This window comes from Lepisosteus platostomus, chromosome 8, assembly GCF_059453375.1.
Source record: "Lepisosteus platostomus isolate fLepPlt1 chromosome 8, fLepPlt1.hap1, whole genome shotgun sequence".
NCBI lineage: Eukaryota > Metazoa > Chordata > Actinopteri > Semionotiformes > Lepisosteidae > Lepisosteus > Lepisosteus platostomus.
The window spans coordinates 52,514,986-52,533,288 of NC_142618.1; the positions used below are offsets into that span (position 1 = coordinate 52,514,986).

The window sequence follows — 18,303 nt, forward strand, 5'->3', positions numbered from 1 at the left end:
TTCCAGTTGATTACAGCTGATGTACAGTAGCTGCATCAGGGAAGCTCTGAGACTGGGACAAGGTTCACAAGAGGTTGAATGTGATTTCGTAATTAAAGATCTGAAAGCAAATTTGAAAGATATGCTGCAAATGGAGGATTGAAATCCTATACACTGATTAAGATTAAGCTGGATCAGGAACCAGAAGAGACGGGGGGGGCACCAAGGACCAGAGCAGGGAACTGCTGAGCTGTCAGTCTGTCTGATGAGAAAAGGGTTTGAGAGTTTGACCTTCGGGAGGACTCGGTTTGTATTTAGTCCCATGTCCCACTGTACATGAATATGCCTCTTGCATTATGCCAAGTCTGTTTGTCGGCCATGTTGAAGACATTTTGTAAACAGTTTAACGTGCTTGAATGTCAGGATAACATAGGAGAACCTCTCAATACTTTGCACTGTAAGATTCTGAATTTCAGCACCGCAATCATGACAAAGTCACAGCTTTTATAGCATCTTCCATGAACATGCAAAGAACAATTTGTGACTGCCATATCCCGTACAATATTTAAGCCATCATGTTATTGCAAACACAAAATGTGCTGGAACGCATGTCCGAAATAGTGCTAAATGGTGCATTTTAACAAGCAATAGTCAAATCTGTTGTCGGGATGTCTTATTGAACTACATCTGCATTAACAGTAATAATTCGGGTTGAATGTCTTTCCAATCTTTTCAGTTACTGTAACCGGAGGGGGGTGTCAGGAGAGGAATGGGCAAAGAGAAAAGCCTTTTGACCAAGTGCAAGGTCTTCAGATGTTTGTTTAAATGTTTGTCAAAGGTTGCAGAGGCTGTCAGTGAAAAGGGGATTTTTTTAAAATGCATTGTTCCGTCTGACTAAAATTCTAATTTAATTTCTTGAAGAGCTTCCTATGCTATTTTTCCACTTGATGTGTGTTTTATCTCTTAATTGCCACAGCACAGCCACCCAGGGATTGAGGATTAAGAACAGCATAGAGGAGATTGTACCTTGGCCAGAACAAAAAAAAAACAACCCAGTAATATTATTCTTCTATTCTCTGCACTTTCAGAATGTCTCATGAGATTTAAAATTCAAGATGTTAAACAATTAGCACTGGTGAGAATTCAGTCGGACATCGTAGAAAATTGACACGTTGGCTTTGAATGTATGATTAATTTACATAAATGGCAATTATGCTGTGGTTATGAAATATCCACCCTGAGACTGACTGTGCAGGGGGTAACATACTGTAGTTCACTGCCTTGCAGTGTATGGAAATCAGGGAAGCAATTTTCTTTGTTTCATACCCCAAATACTTGTCTCTCTTATGCATGGAAGAGTATTCTTGTGCAGCACTTTATCGTGGTGGGTTAAGGCTGATGAGACAGTTGAATGTGATGTCAACACAAGTTATGAAAGTGTTAATAGGAAATGGGAGCAGTTGCTCAAATGAAGATGGGTTGGTTTTTCTTCCTAGATTACTTTGTTTTTCATTAGAGGAGTATTACAAAAGCAAGCACATCATGATAATTATCCATTAGGAAAAGGAGTAATTTAGTCACTTATTATAATTATGGGGTGTGGATATTTCAAATAGTTATGGGAAAAATGCCTTTACTAATGAATTTCTCATACTTTTACCACTACCCCTGGTTTTCCTCCTGTACCTTCTGTAGTGACATGTTACAGTGAGAAGTATGTAGGGTGTGGTCCCACATCCGTAATTAATAGAAAACAAAGCTGATTGCTTTTATTTTCAGTAAGGTGTCAGCAAAAGACTCAAGTGTTCTCAACAGTTGAACTGTAGATCTCACTTTTGCATGAGCAGCTTGTACTAAAACCCAAATCTAAAATTGTTTGCTCTTATTTTTAGCTAGCCTTTCATTTTAATTAATTGTATGCCCTTTTCTCAACAATTATATAAAATATACAGAACTTTTACTATGTTCAAGGCGTGATATAATGCATTTAAATTTATTTTGAGAAGTATTTTAGAGGTCTCATCTCTGAATTAAGCTGTTTTTTTTTGTTTCTCACTTGGTCATTAAATGTAGTTTGGAAAGTTCAGCTACATTCAGAATGCACCTCCTCTACACATCTTTCACAGCGATGAGTGTGATTTCTTGTTGGCTATCCTTGACCTTATTTGCCTGCTTACCTATCAGATTGGAATTAATTTTCATGTATGTTTAAATTAAGTAGACTTATTAAATTAAGAATTATGGCGTTTTATCCCTGGGATATATGTTTGAGGAAAATACTGTGCAAACTACAAAAATAGTTGTATGAGGTTTGTGTATCCTGAAGGTTTATCAGTAGATTAGGAAGCACTTGGCATCTGAATCTGGCATTAATTCCCAAAGCTTCGAGCAATATGTGTTGATCCAAAAGGTACCCAATTGGATTTTGCCGTGACTGAGTCACTGTGAAGGCCTGGAGCTCTCTATGGCTACCATCTGTGTCACTGAGACTCCCTTCATGCTTAGTGTAACCAGTTCTGTGTAACTACTTTCACAAAAGAGCTTACTGTAGGTCTTTATTATGTTATAATAACACAGTGAATCTTTATTCCAATCAGTGTCTTTTAGTCAAGAGGCCGAAGCTAAGTTCAAATTAAAAATGTGGATAGGCAGCATGTTGCAGTTTGTCAAACTGAAAACCAAGATCTTTAAATATCATGTTTGTATGTTTAACTTGACCGTATATAATCCCAGTTGTGAATTGCCAGTGTTTGCCACATGCCACAATGCAAAGAATGAAGTGTTGCACAGTGCTGGGAGAATGAGGAGGGGCAGACATGCTCTTCTGGTTTGTCTTTTGCAATCTCCCCAGTGCCTCACGGTAGAGCCAGTTGGCAGTTCTCAGTTCTCCTGGCCTGCAGGTGCCCGTGTAGTTTCAGAAGTTGCTCTCTAGAGCTTGATGAGCCGTGATGAACTCATCCCATCCTGGCCCCAACAGCACTGTGGCCAGTTTTGCACTTGACAACTGTCGAATTGAATTTCAATTTCTCTATGACCATAAAACATGGTTCCAGCTGTTATTCAGATTCGGGTTGCCTTTTTTTCCCTCCAGAAGAGGATTATTCCTTGGAACACGGACGTAAATGCCCCATTAATGAGGCATCGTCAAATCGTGACATCTTCTATCCTGAAGATTCAAGTTCTCCATTGATATATTAAGTTATAGATTTCTTTATATCATTATATATATATAGCTGTGAACCACATGCATCACTCCCCTTAGCGGTGAGATATAGCAGGATGTTTTTCCTGGCAGAATTGCCACTGTACCAGTAGCTCTACATTTCTTAACAGCAGACACATCGGTTGTTTTATAGTGTTCCCCCAGACTTGTGAGAGTCATTGACTTTCGACCTGCAGTCTTTGGAAAGGTCCCTGACCTTCATAATGATGATGAGTCTTCAGTTGTTCTCTTGAATGTCTTCCATGTTAGCTCCTTTTACACCCCAGGTAAACGGGGAACCTATGGAGGCATTTGGGTTGTTACCGAGGCTTCTACTGTACTTCTGAAGAGCCAAATGTTCATTTTATTTAATAATACATAAGTATGGGAATAACTGCTTTCTGGTTTCAGCGATGAGAAATAGGGTGTGCAATGTAACTGCAGTATCACATTTTGGATTGTTTTATGCAACACATCATGCAGTCTAACTTTTTGATCCCATTTTAATTGGGACTGTTAACACCTATGGAGAGCACTGCACATTATAGTAAAATTCAAAAGTTAAGACTGTTTAATTTGCATTCTAAGTAGTGACTCGTTTTTGAGTTGAACTCAAATAGCTTTTCAGTATCAACCCTGATTAGAGAAGTAATTTGTGTTTTTAGTGTTTGACAAATGCCTCTGGAAAGTGTTTTTTTTCTGTCGTCTACAGTAAATTGGATCATCAATTGGATGTGGCCAAGGAAGTGAATCTTCGGTTCATTGTAATTATATATATATAATTTTTTTTTGTTTGCTTGCAGCTGTTGAAGAATCGGAAAGCGACATTTACATGAGGTTTATGAAGTCCCACAAGTGCTACGATATTGTTCCAACCAGCTCCAAGCTTGTTGTCTTTGACACTACGTTGCAGGTGAGTGTTATTGAAATCTGGGTTGTATATATACAGCAACACATGAACGTCTTAGGGGGGATAGATTTGTGTTCAGCTTGTAATTGGAAGAAAAAGGATTCATAAATGCCTGGAAACCCATAATAAATAATTTACCATTATGCATCCATGCTTTTATTCTCCGGAATCTGGTGCGTCACTGATAAAGGGAGTTACACATACTCCTTTAGTCTAAATCTTTTTCCTGGGAGGAAGCATTCACACAGGAATGTTGAATTCAAAATCGCTATATGAAGTCACATTGGTGGCTAGATATTTTACTCATCTGGGAAGGGCAGGTGCCTTGTCTGAGGTAGGCCTCGCCTTGTAGCCACTGCTTGCTGCTGTGAGCTGTGGCTCCCCCACTGCCTTGGATTGGAGGAGGTGGTTAGAAAATGGATGGATGGGCACTTGATTCATAAGAGGGATAGCAAAAGAAAGGAGGCCATTTGACCCATCTAGTCCATTTGGTTGCTAGTGAGTGATTTACCTGAGGATATGATCCAGTCATTTCTTGAAGGAAGAAAGGGTGTCTTCAGAAACGTAGCTTGATCCACGATCCCTTGCGGTAAAGTGTTTTTCCGTTTTAAATGCACTTTCCTCTAGTTTAGTTCCCAGAGCCCTCTTGGGGAAAAACCTGAACAGATCTCTGCAGTGGCAGAAGAGCAGTGCTCATCTGGCGTGCATCTGACAGAAGGACTGGAGCATGCTGAAACTGTATTCTCCCCTCTTTGTAGTCACTGCAGACTAACATAGACTTAGCTCATTTTTTACCATTGCATTTATGTTCTTAATTAATGACTATCAACCTTTGAAAAACAGACTGAAGAGATAAGCTTAAATGGCACATAGGGATTTTAGACACCGGAAGTTTAACAGGCTACATAGATTCAGGCTACAACTGATTTCAGTTTTCCTTCCCTCTTTAAAATATTTATGTGGCATTCTTTTACTCAAGTCTTTTTTTGTTTTTAAGGGACAGTTAGTGTTTATTAACAGGTATACTGTAACATGTATTTTACTATGCAGTTCTGTGACCTTAGAACTAGCTTAAACGCATAGCGCATGTGAAATGTGCAGCATGAAGTTTTTACTTCACACTTAGTGGAGAAAGCTGGGGAGGGGGGGAAAAACAAGCAATGAAAATGACCTATTTGTGCCATCTCGATAAAGACCGTATTTAATTCAGTGAATGCTTGCTTAAAGTTGCAGCCATCAAGACATTAGCTGAGCATAACTGAATCCCATTAACTTTATGTTCAATCATTTTAGTTGTTTACTCAAAAGAAATACTATTAAGGACAGGGTGTCACAGTGGCTTGTACTGCTGCTGTCTCCCAGCTGCAGGGTATCTGAGGCTGATCCAGTCTCGACTATCTGTCCCCGAATCCTTCCAAGGTTGTGCTGCTTACTAACAAGGGTTGGATGGCTGAATGTCTCAGGGCCCCATCTTCAAACGTACAATGGAGACATTTCTGCAGAAAATAACTTAACAGTTGGGTTTTTATTTCAGTTTTTCAGCGTCGACATACAGTCGTGGTCTGTGATGCGGAGGCGAACTTTGCGATGGTGCTGAAAAGATGTGTTCACGCTGGTCGCTGGCGAGCCGATTGCAAGTTCCTTTTGAGTTTTCTGCCGTGGAGAAAATGTTGCGAGTACCTGACATCCACACACAGTTTACTGCATTAGTGTGAGACATGTCTCATGTTGCTTGCACTCACCCCAAGTCAAACAACGTATTAAAAGGAGATGCAAAAGCGATAACAGGAAAAAGAGGAAGCTATGGGAACAGAAGTAGTAGTTTACTCTGCCACAACAAGCTTCTTAAAGCTTTTACAAATATTAACAACTGACAGGCTGCTGTAGGGACTTGTCCCTTTCTTAATCAGCATCCAGTTCTGCTCCCTATATGCCTGGCTTAGGTGAGGAGCACCACCACCATGGGTCACCTTCTCCTGTCATTGGAGATTATGTTGAATAGACCTTCCTAACTGTTTCAACGGCGAATGTGGAAAAATTTCTCAGACCCAATATGTCCACACGGGTACTCACAGTACTTGGAATGCGATTGTCCTATCTTCAAGGCACAGTCTTCTGAATGATTTTGAAAGAAATCTTGACACGGTCGTCCTTAGCTGCCGAGGAAATTATGGCAGCAGTGTTTAGAAGGAGAGAAAGGGACCCCTGCAAAGCCACGGTGCCCTCTTGTGGTCTGGAGGGGAAGTGGGCTCCCTGTCCATTTCAATACAGTGGCTTCTACCCATCCATCCTTAATTCACAATATTTGCTTAAACCAATATTTTGAGGGAAACTTTGGTTAATTGGTACAGTATGTCATTGTTGGTTGCACATGTGTACAGAGGAGTAAATGTGCTCCTTAAGTGTCCCTTTTAAAGTCCACCATGTATGGTATCAAGGGGAGGAGCGAGACAGAAATAAATTGCAGACTCCCAGGCCAAGAATGGCAGAGAATGAGGGGAAGCAGCCCATTTTCAAGGGGAGAAATAATTTCTTTATTGAGTCTTTGGCTGGTGTCTGTAGTATCTGTTACATTGGATCCAAGTTTACCTCTTGGCAGGGAGACTCGTGGCATGAGGGACAGGAAAACCCATTCATTCATGCAGAGATGCTGTGTCAATGGCGAGGCACTGCTTTGTGACGTGTTTTGCACGTAAGAGGTTCATCTGAGGATCAGTCTATCCAAATTGGTTCATGTTCATATTGTAACATTAATTCCCATCAGCCATAAATGCTCATTCACAGTCATTTTCAGATGATGTAACATGACATCAAGCCAAAGTCATGTTTAGTACAGTAGGGTCCTGACATTTGGAATGGGTTACTTTCACATAATGTACTGAAGTACAGTATATACTGTAGTAAGTATGGCTAAAAGATATAAGTAACCCACTCTTAAGATTATAGTACTTATGCTTTGACTTTAATTCAAATAACATTGATCAACCAAAAGAAACGAGTAATCACAAACTTATAGTAATCAGCTCACTGAGAGCTGCTGACACAGAACCTGGAGTGTTCGTCACAATATAAAAACAAGATCACATTGAGATGCGAGTGCTGGGTAGTCCATACTTGGGCAGGAGGCAGGGAGAGACTCGCTCACCAGCTAGATTCGTCTCTCGAATCCTAGTCTGTTGAGCGGCCAATTTGAAAGTTGTGCTTAATAATCTTTGGCTCAGCTTCATCCCAGTCTCCTCCTCCTCTTCCACCCGAGACCCTGTCGACCAGAACAAATCACAAAGAAGTGAATTTGTGAAGTCTTTCATTCAAAGTTTGGACAAACTGTTCTGGAGTATGTTTCTGTGCTCAGATTTTCTCAGTTCACCTTTTAACACTAATGGTAAAAACCATTTAAAATCAACAAATCAGGAACAGGAAATGCTGAAATAAGTGTCTGATTTGGTCACATGTATACGTGTCTGCGGTTAGATTTACTAGTTTGATCCAAACTGTTATCTGCTATCCTCTCTTCCTTTAAGCCTTCTAGATCCATTTCCGCTATTCAGCAATTACTTGGCGTGACTCGAGCACCAGCAAAAATTGTCATGAAAGTTGCAACCTAATTATAAAACGCAGTGTGCCACAGACGTTTTGCCTTTATTTAATGTATGTTTTTTTTTTGTATTGAAGCAAATAATTATCCAGTGTTCTGATCGCTTTGCATTCAGGGGGGAATTGATTGTGGTGTGCTGACAAGCCAGCAGATGAAAATATCACAGACCATTACAAGGCACAAAACTGTGTAATGCATTTTTAAATGTGTCAGCCGTCAGGTATAAAGACTTCTTTCACACTTTGAAAAGTATTATTAGGTAATGTCTAAAATGTTAAAAGACTGCACAACTGCTGGAAAGATGTATTTAACTTGCTGTACTGCTGGTTTCTAACTGCCAACAACTGCTTGAATTCACATCTATGCAAATAAGTGGATTTGACTTAAGAGAATGCTTTTATATGTACGAAAAGGGCCTCAGCGTTTTCCCAGTTACCCAGTTAATGTTCAGTGATAAGCGATGCAGTAATTCTGTCTTGAATGTACCGATTATTCTGTTGTGTAAACATGAAGTAGGCTTTTCATACGTTTGCGCAAATCATTTTTCCAGTCAGTATTCTTATTGAATTGGATTGTTTTTGTCTTTCTCCACGGCCCTTAGTCAAACGACGTTTGACATTCAAGACACCTTTTTTTTTTTAGCTGCAAGGCCCGTGTTGTGTAGCTCTTGCTGAATATTTTATAGGTTTGGGTTGAACGCCATTCCTCCTGCTCTTTATCTTTATCTCCCGCCTTCGCTTTCTGGTTGCTTCTCTGTGTTTGAAGGAGCAGGCGGATTGTGTAACTGATCTCTCATTCCTCCCAGTGCTTCATGGCAGCTCAGTGGTGGCCAAGCAAGTGCTTCTTTAAAACTCGCTATTGATCTGTTTCTGGAACAAAAGCCAGTTATCAGCTCGTTCAGTGCCATCGAGGAGAGTTAAACTTTTATAGCGTCTTAAAATGAAGCTTTTAAATCTTCAAAAAATACAGTTCTGCAAATGAAATAGTGTGTTCTCTGGTACATATAGTCGGTTCTCAGTGCTGGGCTTTTTTTAAAGGCCCATAAACTTGCTTCCTTTAACTGATTCAGCAAAAACAGCAGTCTTTGAGCAATGGGAAAGACAATCCTTCAAGACAAATGGACTGTGGACTTTTAGATGAGATCATTCGGGTTCATTCACCACATCGTGACTCAGTCCTCGTCCGGGATGCAGTAACTCAAAGTTTGCTGTTAGCTTCCAAAAAGAGAAAATGGGGCTTAGATGTTTCCGTGGGAGGACAGTTATTTGCATTTCAGTCTCATCTGCAGAGAAGTCATCGCGGTTGATTTTAGGATTCTCGGAATATGAACACAGTTTGTCTATGAAATTTTATCTTCATTATATAATCATAACGTCAGGATTCCAGACTAGAAATATTACCTGGGAGCCACTGGATCCTGCAATGAAACATTTAGGAGCAGATGACTTTTTTTAGTCGCCAAATTACAGCATCAAAATAGTTCGTCTGCAATGCACCCAATAAACTCAGTACATGCGGTGTCGTTATCATACGTCTTTCCGTTCTTTTTCATTAGCAAGATTTGGGAGGCATATTTTGTGAACGGCAATTCCTCGTTTGCAATCATGTTGGCCGCATTAAATTTCATTTTCAGTTCTTTAAAGCCTTTCTCGGCTGTTTTTTCACGGGTTTGAGAGACAGCCCGGGCTGAAGGTGTCTGCCTTGCGACACACTAAGCAATTACACAATCAACGAGCTTCAGTCAGTACGCTTCCGATTCTCTCTCCATGTTTTTTTTTTATGATTCGTCCGTTTGGAAAAACTCGGTTTTCCCTGCAACTTCCCGACAAAAGTCGCAATAAAATGTGTTTTTGCTGAGTAAGGAAGCAAAGAGATGGATCACAGTGGACTCAACAGCAAAGTGATTGTCTAATGAGGCCTCTTTTGTTGGCCAATGGAGGTTGCATATTGTTTTTATTAAAATTAAATATAATTTCATTTGATTAAGCTGAAGGGACCAAACAGGCTGCTTAGCCCCACCTTGTAGGAGGTATTTTATCATTTGCAGCATTGCCAATATAAAAAATCAGTACAACTAGTGTTGTGGGCTTTTTCTCACTGTGTGCATAGTCTATAAAGTAAAAAAAATGCCTGCAGTGCTTTACCCTCTTAATTTGTGTCCACAAAATTTTACTATGGAAACCTGGGGTTGGAAAGTTAAACCAAACTCTCGAGAATTGTTCAAATGGCAGGAAAAATAATTGGGGAAACAAGAAGAACCCCAGCTTAGCGATTTGTATAGCAGTATAGTTCACAGAATGGGAGATCATAGCCAGTTCCACCCATCCTCTCTATTCTCAATTCGTAATGCTCCCATCAGGGACATGGTACAGGGTCCCAGATTCAAATAAAAACATCTGTAAGAAGTCCTTTGTCCCCTGTGCAATAAAGCTGTTCAATGAATGTATGTAAATGTAGTCCTCCTGCTATTTATTTATGTATAATGTACATGAAATCACAAAAGCAGTCCTTAGTGCTTTTATGCGTCTCGTTAAGTTTTGCTTGTGTGTTTTGTACTTTTATGGGAGAAGCCCAAGACAGATTTTCACGGTCATGGACTATAAGATATCAATCAAAAAAGGCTCTTGCTGCAGAGTCTCCTCTGTCTCCGATCGTTGCCAGTTCTGATCCCTGGTGGCCAGCTGCAGCTGTCTGTCGAGTGGCAGGGCCTTTGCCAGGAAGGTAGCTGGGTAATGTGAGACTGTAGATGAGGTGGCAGGGACTGCGTCCCAGCAGATAGTTGGCAATTGGGAGAGAAGGAGCAAAAGCATCAGGTGAAAATTTATGCAACTATGGACGCTTTGAATGGTGTTAGATCAAGACTAGGCCCACAGCCCCTTTAGAGCAGTGTCTATTTAGGAGTGCAGCTGTTTGTTGTAGTAACAGAAGACAAACGAGGATGAAGAGGGAAAACTAGGTAAGAAGTGAAAGAGGATAGATACAGCTGAATTTTCGGCTGCATTTTAAACGCTCCTAGATTCGTTCGTTGGTTTCAATTAAGAAGTATATAGACTCTTAAAAGATGTCACACGTAAGAATGTGACAAGGTCATTTCAGATGAACGTATCAAAGTCAGAAAAATCACCGTGTTGAGTTTTCTGAAACTTACAAGTGGTTAGAAATTGTCCAGAATTATGAACCGTTTGCAATTCATAGAGCTGCAATAGTGAGTTGGCATTTTGTTTCCTCAGGTTAAGAAGGCTTTCTTCGCCTTGGTTGCAAATGGCGTCCGCGCAGCCCCATTGTGGGAAACAAAAAAACAGAGCTTTGTGGGTAAGTAGAGCTGTGCTTCTTCAAGTGCTGGCATTGCTGACCTTTTACTTCAGTATTCCCATTTAAGAAAAAAACATCAAATACACATTTTAAAAGTAAGCAAAAAATCCATACACATTGATTTATGGATCCACTTGCTTTTAAAAGTAATAACTCTGATGGATTGATCTGTTCAGGGTGTAGTTCCTCCTTGTGCCCTTGTGCTTCTAGGATATGGGTCAAGGCAAGCCAGAAACTCTTAGAAATCAACTCTGTTGTACTGTATATGCTTATTTTTCACAGTTAAGGAGAGAGATCTAAAAAAGATGCTTTTAAACATCTCGAACCTTGACATCTTTTCGATCATGTGCACCTGCTTCAAAAGTCTTCCTGATAACTAAATTTAATGTGAATTTGTTGTAGTTCTACCCGCTGAACAAATTGTTCAGTATGCTGCCTTCAGAGCGTTTCTGCTGTATGTAAAAGCTGTTAATTCTATTCAGCAGCACATGAAAATGTTCAGAAAAGCCAGTGATTTCATCAGTCCAAACAGTATCATGTTCCTTCTTTCCATATTCCAGGGTATGTAATATGAGCTCATTAACGTAGTGTGACGTAAATATTTTATACCTCATAAACATCCTGAGAAGCAGTAACCAATGGCTGATGAGCAAAACGAACCTTCAGGCTGCTAATTTGGTCTGTCAGCCCACTTTGTAGTCCAGGCTTGGCAGCCATTTTGAGTTTTTAGCCCTTACATATACACGAGGTATTAAGTTAAGGAAAGATTTTAGTGAAAAATGCTGGATTTGTTTACATCTTCTATGATAAACCCAAAGTGAAGACTTTAAAGAGGTTGGCACATGAAAATAAGCTGAAATCAGAATGCCCCTTATAGACAGGGATAAAATATGATGCCGGCATGCAGTAATAGGATTGGCCATAGCCAAGACTGGTCTGAAATGACAAAAAAAGGAAATAACATTAAAAGAAGGTCAAAGTCATTTCATACATTCGCAAACACACCGCAGTGAGCGAATTCTCATGGGCTGCCGTGACCAAATGGAAAGGTTTCTGAAAATAGCACATTGAGCTGAATCTTTAGCTGTCAAGATACATTAGAAAAGTTTGCTTTGATGGGAAATTCGGTCAGCGCCAGCCTTCATGCATCCTACATAACTAGTTCGACTGCCGCTGCACATCCAGGCTGTGAAGCCCAGAATAGCAGTAATGTAATTAATATACAGTGTGAAAAGAAAAGCACATGGTGTCATCTGCGTAATTCAGGTGGTAGTGTTGATTACAGAAGTGGAGAACAACTTTGTTTTAAATTAATTAATTTCTTTATGCAGTCACTGCATGACACCTAGTTCTTCTCTGGCTGTTTCACATGCCCATGCCCACTGACATTTAGTAAGGAACACAGCCTGAAAACAAACACGCATGCAAGAGATCGTAACTGCTTTTTGTCTTTTCAAACCACTTTTCTTCCTGAAGGTTTGTTATTCAGAACTGAATAAAATGTTAATTTAAATGTAGTGTACAGTACCTCTGCACAGTGCTACCACATCGTCAAAGCCATACAGTTAGCCATTAACAGTATTCACTGTATGGTGCTTTCAGACACTTCCACAAAGGCATATTTTATATAGTGCAGGAGCAGTTTGAGCATCACATGTTTATAGTAGGCTACAACTGTGGTTAAGAAAAACGTTTAAATGCTGGTTGACATTTTCTCGAGAGACTTGTGACAAGGTTTTATTTGGTAGGGAGAAACCAGAAAATAACTTTTTTTTTATTGGCTTTGTGCCTATAATCTACAAAAATAAAACCGCCAAGCACTGTGTGCAAAGATGAGGTCTTTTGGAGAGAACTTCTCCTGTGAAGGCAGCAGTCTCCTCAGTCTATAACACCCTTTCTCATTTTCACTTTCCGGGTTTCAGCCGAATGCATCGAACAGAGAAGAACATAGTTCTGCTTCATCACAAGCTTTCTGTAGCTTTTGTGTAAAATTGCTGCTTATGTGTGTTTGTAGAAGAACGCACATTTCCATGTCTTTCTCAGTGCTACTGCAGGTCTCTGGAAAGTAAACCCATGAGACCACAGAGAGGAATCGAGGCACAGCCCAGTGAAGGTTTGAGATTAGTTTAATTGTAACAAAAAAGGCTCCTTCTGGAGAACACTGACAGAAAACACACACAGGGTCTATTCTCCCAAAACCCCAAATTACAACAGTGTTACAGAGGGTTTCATATTCAGAGTCCAACCCTGTTTAACCTACAGTATGTATTGCCATGAATGGTTGTTCATGAGTGACCATTTCCCTTATGGATAAGTGGCTATTCCTGAGATGTCAAATTTAACAGCGGGTGTCTGTTTAAAATTCCCTCAGTCCAGGTCAGGAGTCCAGGTCCGATTTCTACACTGTGTACATTGATGTTTTGAAAGCCAAAAAAGTATAAGTAAATAGCAGTGAAGATTTAGGTAGTGCAAAAAAATTTTTTGAATCCATCCCATGGTTGTCCTACTGAATTCTCACCTGTAGTTGAAAATGGGAAGATTGTTTTAACAGGTTTGTTTTTTTTCTAGTTAATAAGAAAGAATATTGACCCCCTGTAGATACTGTACACATACCTATCAGCTGATCGTGAGCTGCCTCCTGTCATTTGTTTGGTAATGGAGGAACGTATGTAATTTTATTTTTGCATTTTGTTCTTGCATATTCGGCTAGTTCTTTCAGTATGTCTCAAACTTAAGGGGTCTGTTAGTAAAGCTTAGTAGACTTCCGTGTGAAGGGGTGCGTTGGTGGAGGTCATCCCTGGTCAATTATTAATCGCGGTGCCCGTCAGCATTTTAATGAACATCTGTCAATAAGCAGCCAGCAATTTCACTTGACTTGCTGAAAATAGAAAGCAAAACGATAACAAGCTGTTAGTGAGAAATGTATAAACAGTTTTTTTTTTACTCCTGTAGGTTACAGTTTAAACTCTTAAGATGCTGGGTTAAGGTGATCGTGGTATTGGACTATCACTATAAAGATTCTGGATGTGCCCTGGGATTTACATTGAACAGAAAGAGGATTTCTGATGGGTACTGGGTAGTATCTGGTTTTAGGTATATCTTTCAAAATAAGGCTAGGTCCAGCACATTCTATTTTGCCTACAGAAAGGCAAGTTAAAACTGCTGAGCAGTGCATTGGTATTCTTTTTTATCACATTTTGCAATAACCTTCTCATCAAGCATGTCTGTGATTCCTAGTACGCATTTGTCCACTTTACCTGGATACCATAAAGATGTCTAGTATTTACTCTCTAAACATATGTTAATTCATTTTCTTCCCCCTGTCTGTTTCCTGGGAATGTCATTCCCAGAGCTGAGCTGGCTTTCCATTGCTGTTGGGTATCTAGGGCAGCGTCATGGTGACAGATATAAACACTCCTCCTGTGTGAACTGGAATCCAGAATGGATGGGCTGTTGAAAAAGGCATCATAAAAATAAACATCTAATTGAAAACGTGGTTCAAAAAGTCATGTCTTGTACTCCAATTGTAGGAGAAGCTGGGTGGTTATTTTGTGTTAAACCAGGTGCCCTATTTTTGAAGCAAATTAATCCAGAACTGCAGCTAAACTTGGAAGATGTGTTGGCATCTTTTGCACAAGCCAGTAGTACATTTGCAAAGTCTTTCATCAATGTACTTTTCAGGAATTTATCACTTGTGAGCAAAACCGCGCATCATCATCAGTTTCTTAAAATTCGTATCTGTAGCTTTATGCGTGGTCAGCAAAGCAAGTCTTTTGCTTTCTCGTGATACCTGGGCTTTTAACAAAATCAAACTCAACCAGTGGGAGGCAACATTAATGTCCAGTGATGAAGTACATTGTTTTTGTTGCTGTGAAGGGGTGTGTTTCTTTTGGAATTGACCAGGTTAGTCACTCGGAGCAATTTACGATTTTGTGGTTGACCGCAAGTGCAAAAAAAAAGCTATATTTACTTCAATGATTATACTTTCAAAATATTTCAAAAGTTAGTCACAAGGATGACATTTTCCATAACTGGTAGCATTCTATTTAAAGTAAATAGATGGGCAAGATTTAAGATTTCAGGTTTTATTGATATACTCCCTTTTATGCAGTTTTGTATGACACGTTGTTAGCTTTGGGTAAAACAATTGTTTTACAGACTGTAAATATTAGAAAAGGCATTGTTTACTTTTGCCTCTATACAGTGTGTTTCAGCTGTAGAATTGGAGTGCAGGAGTTGTATTGTAGATGTATGCTAGAGCTTTGTTGTGCCTTGATGAACACCAAATTCTCGGTTTTAATTTGAGAATACCATTTTGCTGTCTTGGCAGTATGTTTTGGTTTATCTAGTGGAAAACATCATGCATAATATTTAAAATGCCCCCAGTATTTTACTTTACTGTATTTTTGCTTTTTCTACATTCATTTTCTGATATCTTCTTTGTTTTAGGAATGTTAACAATCACAGACTTCATCAATATACTGCACCGGTACTACAAATCTCCAATGGTAAGTTTGTGTGGTTTGATCATTTAGGATATTGCTGATTAAAAAAAAAAGTAATGTGCTGCGATATCGAAGGTAAATCACCATTCTGTAGTTGGGACATTATGGCTTATCAATACATGTTTTAAAGAAACTGGTTTAGAAATTGGTGTGGAAAACGTTATCGTGCGGTTTTTCTTTCATTTGATATAATTTAAAAGCTTCCTTAAAGTTCTGTCTAATTTTAACTTCTGAATGCTTTAGATAAGCCATTCTAATTAAAGTTCAATTATGTTGTTTTTTTGGGGGAAATAAACCCAAATTATAGCTTGACATTATAATTTGTGCTGTATAAATGGCACTGCATTGTACAAAACAGGTCTGACTAGATGATGTTTATTGGCCTTTGCTGTATTTAATTTTGTTTTGTGCAGCTCTTCTTCCAATTGATATAGCTTTGACTGTGGCCAGTGACATTGAGGCACGAGGTTTGACTTCCTGTTACTGTCCATTGGCAGTTTATCCATTGAGTCTTTGCACAAAAGTACAAAGCCTGTTTCTCTTAGAGTTTTACTGTGACCTGCAAGTTGGGTGAGCATAGAGTTTGGCTGCAGTTAGTTTGAGAACTGTCCAGGTGCTGAATCAGCACCTCACTCTTATTGGATTGCCTGTTGAAGAGTGCATCACCTGAGTAATGTGTGTTAGAACTGGGAAGGATAATTGAGCACACACAAGGCTGCTCAGTTCAATTTTGGTCCCTCTTATTCTGGCTTGGCTACAGTATGTTCAAGCTTTTGTTGCCTGTCTCCACCCCATCACTGTATTACGTGTTGTCATGTTTTATGATTTAAAAAGCGCTTTAAATATTTCATTGTTGCTGTCTCGAGTAATAAAGATGAGTCCTTTTGTATCAGCTGTACTTGGGCGGCCACTGAAAATTCTTCCCACGTGTGCCTTGAAAACTTTCTCCATTCTGTTTATGACTCACCGTTTTTGCTTGGCTTATTGTAAAAAAGTGTAAGGTTCAAGTTCTTTTTTTGATGCTTTTGTTGGATTCAAGGATACATTTAACTTCTTTTTTTTTTGTTCAGTGCATGCAGATTCTCTTCAGCTCAGTTTAGGAATGTGAGGTGTGCTTTATGGGCAAGCCTGAAAATGGTTAATCTTATTTATTTTTAAGATCAAATTGTGTGTGTTGCTCAAATCCTTTTCCAGATTGCTTCACAGATGGGACAGTTCTGAAGCTCTCAGTTTACATATCGCCACTTATCATCCCACAAACAGTGCCAAAAAAACCCTCAACAGTGTGGCACATAACAGAAGCTAGACCTCTAAAATACATTTTTCCTCCTCCAAAACCTCAGCAACTTATAACTGTGTCCCTTTGTTCTTTATCTGGCAAATTTGTTTTTTTCAGCACTTGTGTGGACCTCCAGTCTTTCTGGGATTAAATATTACTTACTGTACTTTCTCTCATTAACATTCCTTAGTCTTGTTTGGACAGCAGCTTCTATGCTGTTTTTCTCCTTTCCCCAGCCTGTTACTCTGTTCAGTCACGTTGTATGCACCATTTTATCTGTTAGATAGAAAGGCCAAGAAATTTGCCTCTGTAAGTTAATAAAAATCAATACCCTTATTTCAAAAATAGATGTCTAACGTAGTTCATAGTGTCTTCACTTAGGTCTGTGACTGTAAATTTATTTTGAGGTATGAAGGTCTAATTTGCAAAATTAGATTCCATGCCAGTGAGAATTACCATGGCAAGCTGAAAATAGCTGGAAATCCTCTACATTTATGCACAGTTCATGACTGTGAAACCGTTGTTTCTTAGAAATGTATTTGTTCTTAAGGAGGCTCCATTTTCAGCAATCCATTTTATAAATCAGAATTGAAGACTGATGTCTGCTTTTCCTGAACCTCCTTTCTTATAACCACTGTCATATTTGTGTTTGTGATTAGTATTGATTTTTTCCTGATTAGATTTTTTTTCCTGAAACAGTATACTGTACAGTATGTACTGTATACCATTTATCTTAAGTGCTTGGAGCTTTAATGCAGTCATTATTAAAACTCTTTAGCTGTGACATAATAGTCCTATTGTATTGTTTTTAACTGGGTGATCTCTTTTGTGGTTACGTAATAGTCTTCAAGTCTTTTCCTGTACAGTATGTTTCACTTTGTTCCATTCGTATGTAACTTGTGATAGTGTTCACCTAGACTAGGTGCTTTGTTGAAATAAAAATAAATATTGAGACATATGCAAGGAATAAAATAGATATCTGGTTTTTGCTGTGTAAGCTGAAATGTCCAAAATATTTCTGCTTAAAATGAAAACAGAGCACAGTACGTGTTTGTTAGCCACTCTGAGCGAAAATGCTGTTTCTGCATGTTGGGAGCTTTTGAAAAGAGATCTGAATGGAAGCTGGCCTCAGAAGCTCATCCAGCAAGAGGCACAGTAACCTTTTTCTAGAAATCTTTAATTAGCTGCAGGCACCCCCTTCCTTGACTGTAATGAAATTAGATTTAATTTATAGAAGACTATTCCTGAAATAGGAGCTGATTGTGTTGGAGGCCTGGCATACAGTACTAACACTGGTGACAACTATGACTTGTCATAATCTGCTTCCATAGGTCCGCAGGTGACATGACAGATGATGAGAGATTTAAAGTGCCTTCATCACTGTCACCAGAAAAGGCTCTTTCTCTTCCTCAGAATAGGTTTATCTGGGCAGACCTTACAATCCATGAATGCATGTGTCTTGCGTGCACCATTAAGAGGTGCTGTTACGCTTCATAAACCCAACAAAGAATACAGAGTACA

General features: G+C 39.3%; 1 protein-coding gene across 6 annotated transcripts in view; it reads left to right on the forward strand.

The window, feature by feature from the left end:
* The window catches only part of LOC148657509 (5'-AMP-activated protein kinase subunit gamma-2-like), a 128,861-nt gene that overhangs the window by 97,850 nt on the left and 12,708 nt on the right, over positions 1-18,303 (forward strand). For all 6 annotated transcript variants that reach the window (XR_015940987.1, XM_088643900.1, XM_088643897.1 and 3 more), the window contains 3 exons: positions 3,985-4,094; positions 10,917-10,998; positions 15,448-15,506. Coding sequence is in view for 5 of the 6 variants with exons in the window: in XM_088643900.1 (XP_088500026.1) it covers positions 3,985-4,094; positions 10,917-10,998; positions 15,448-15,506 (251 nt within the window). In the remaining variant the exon portion in view is untranslated. The remainder of the gene's footprint in view (positions 1-3,984; positions 4,095-10,916; positions 10,999-15,447; positions 15,507-18,303) is intronic.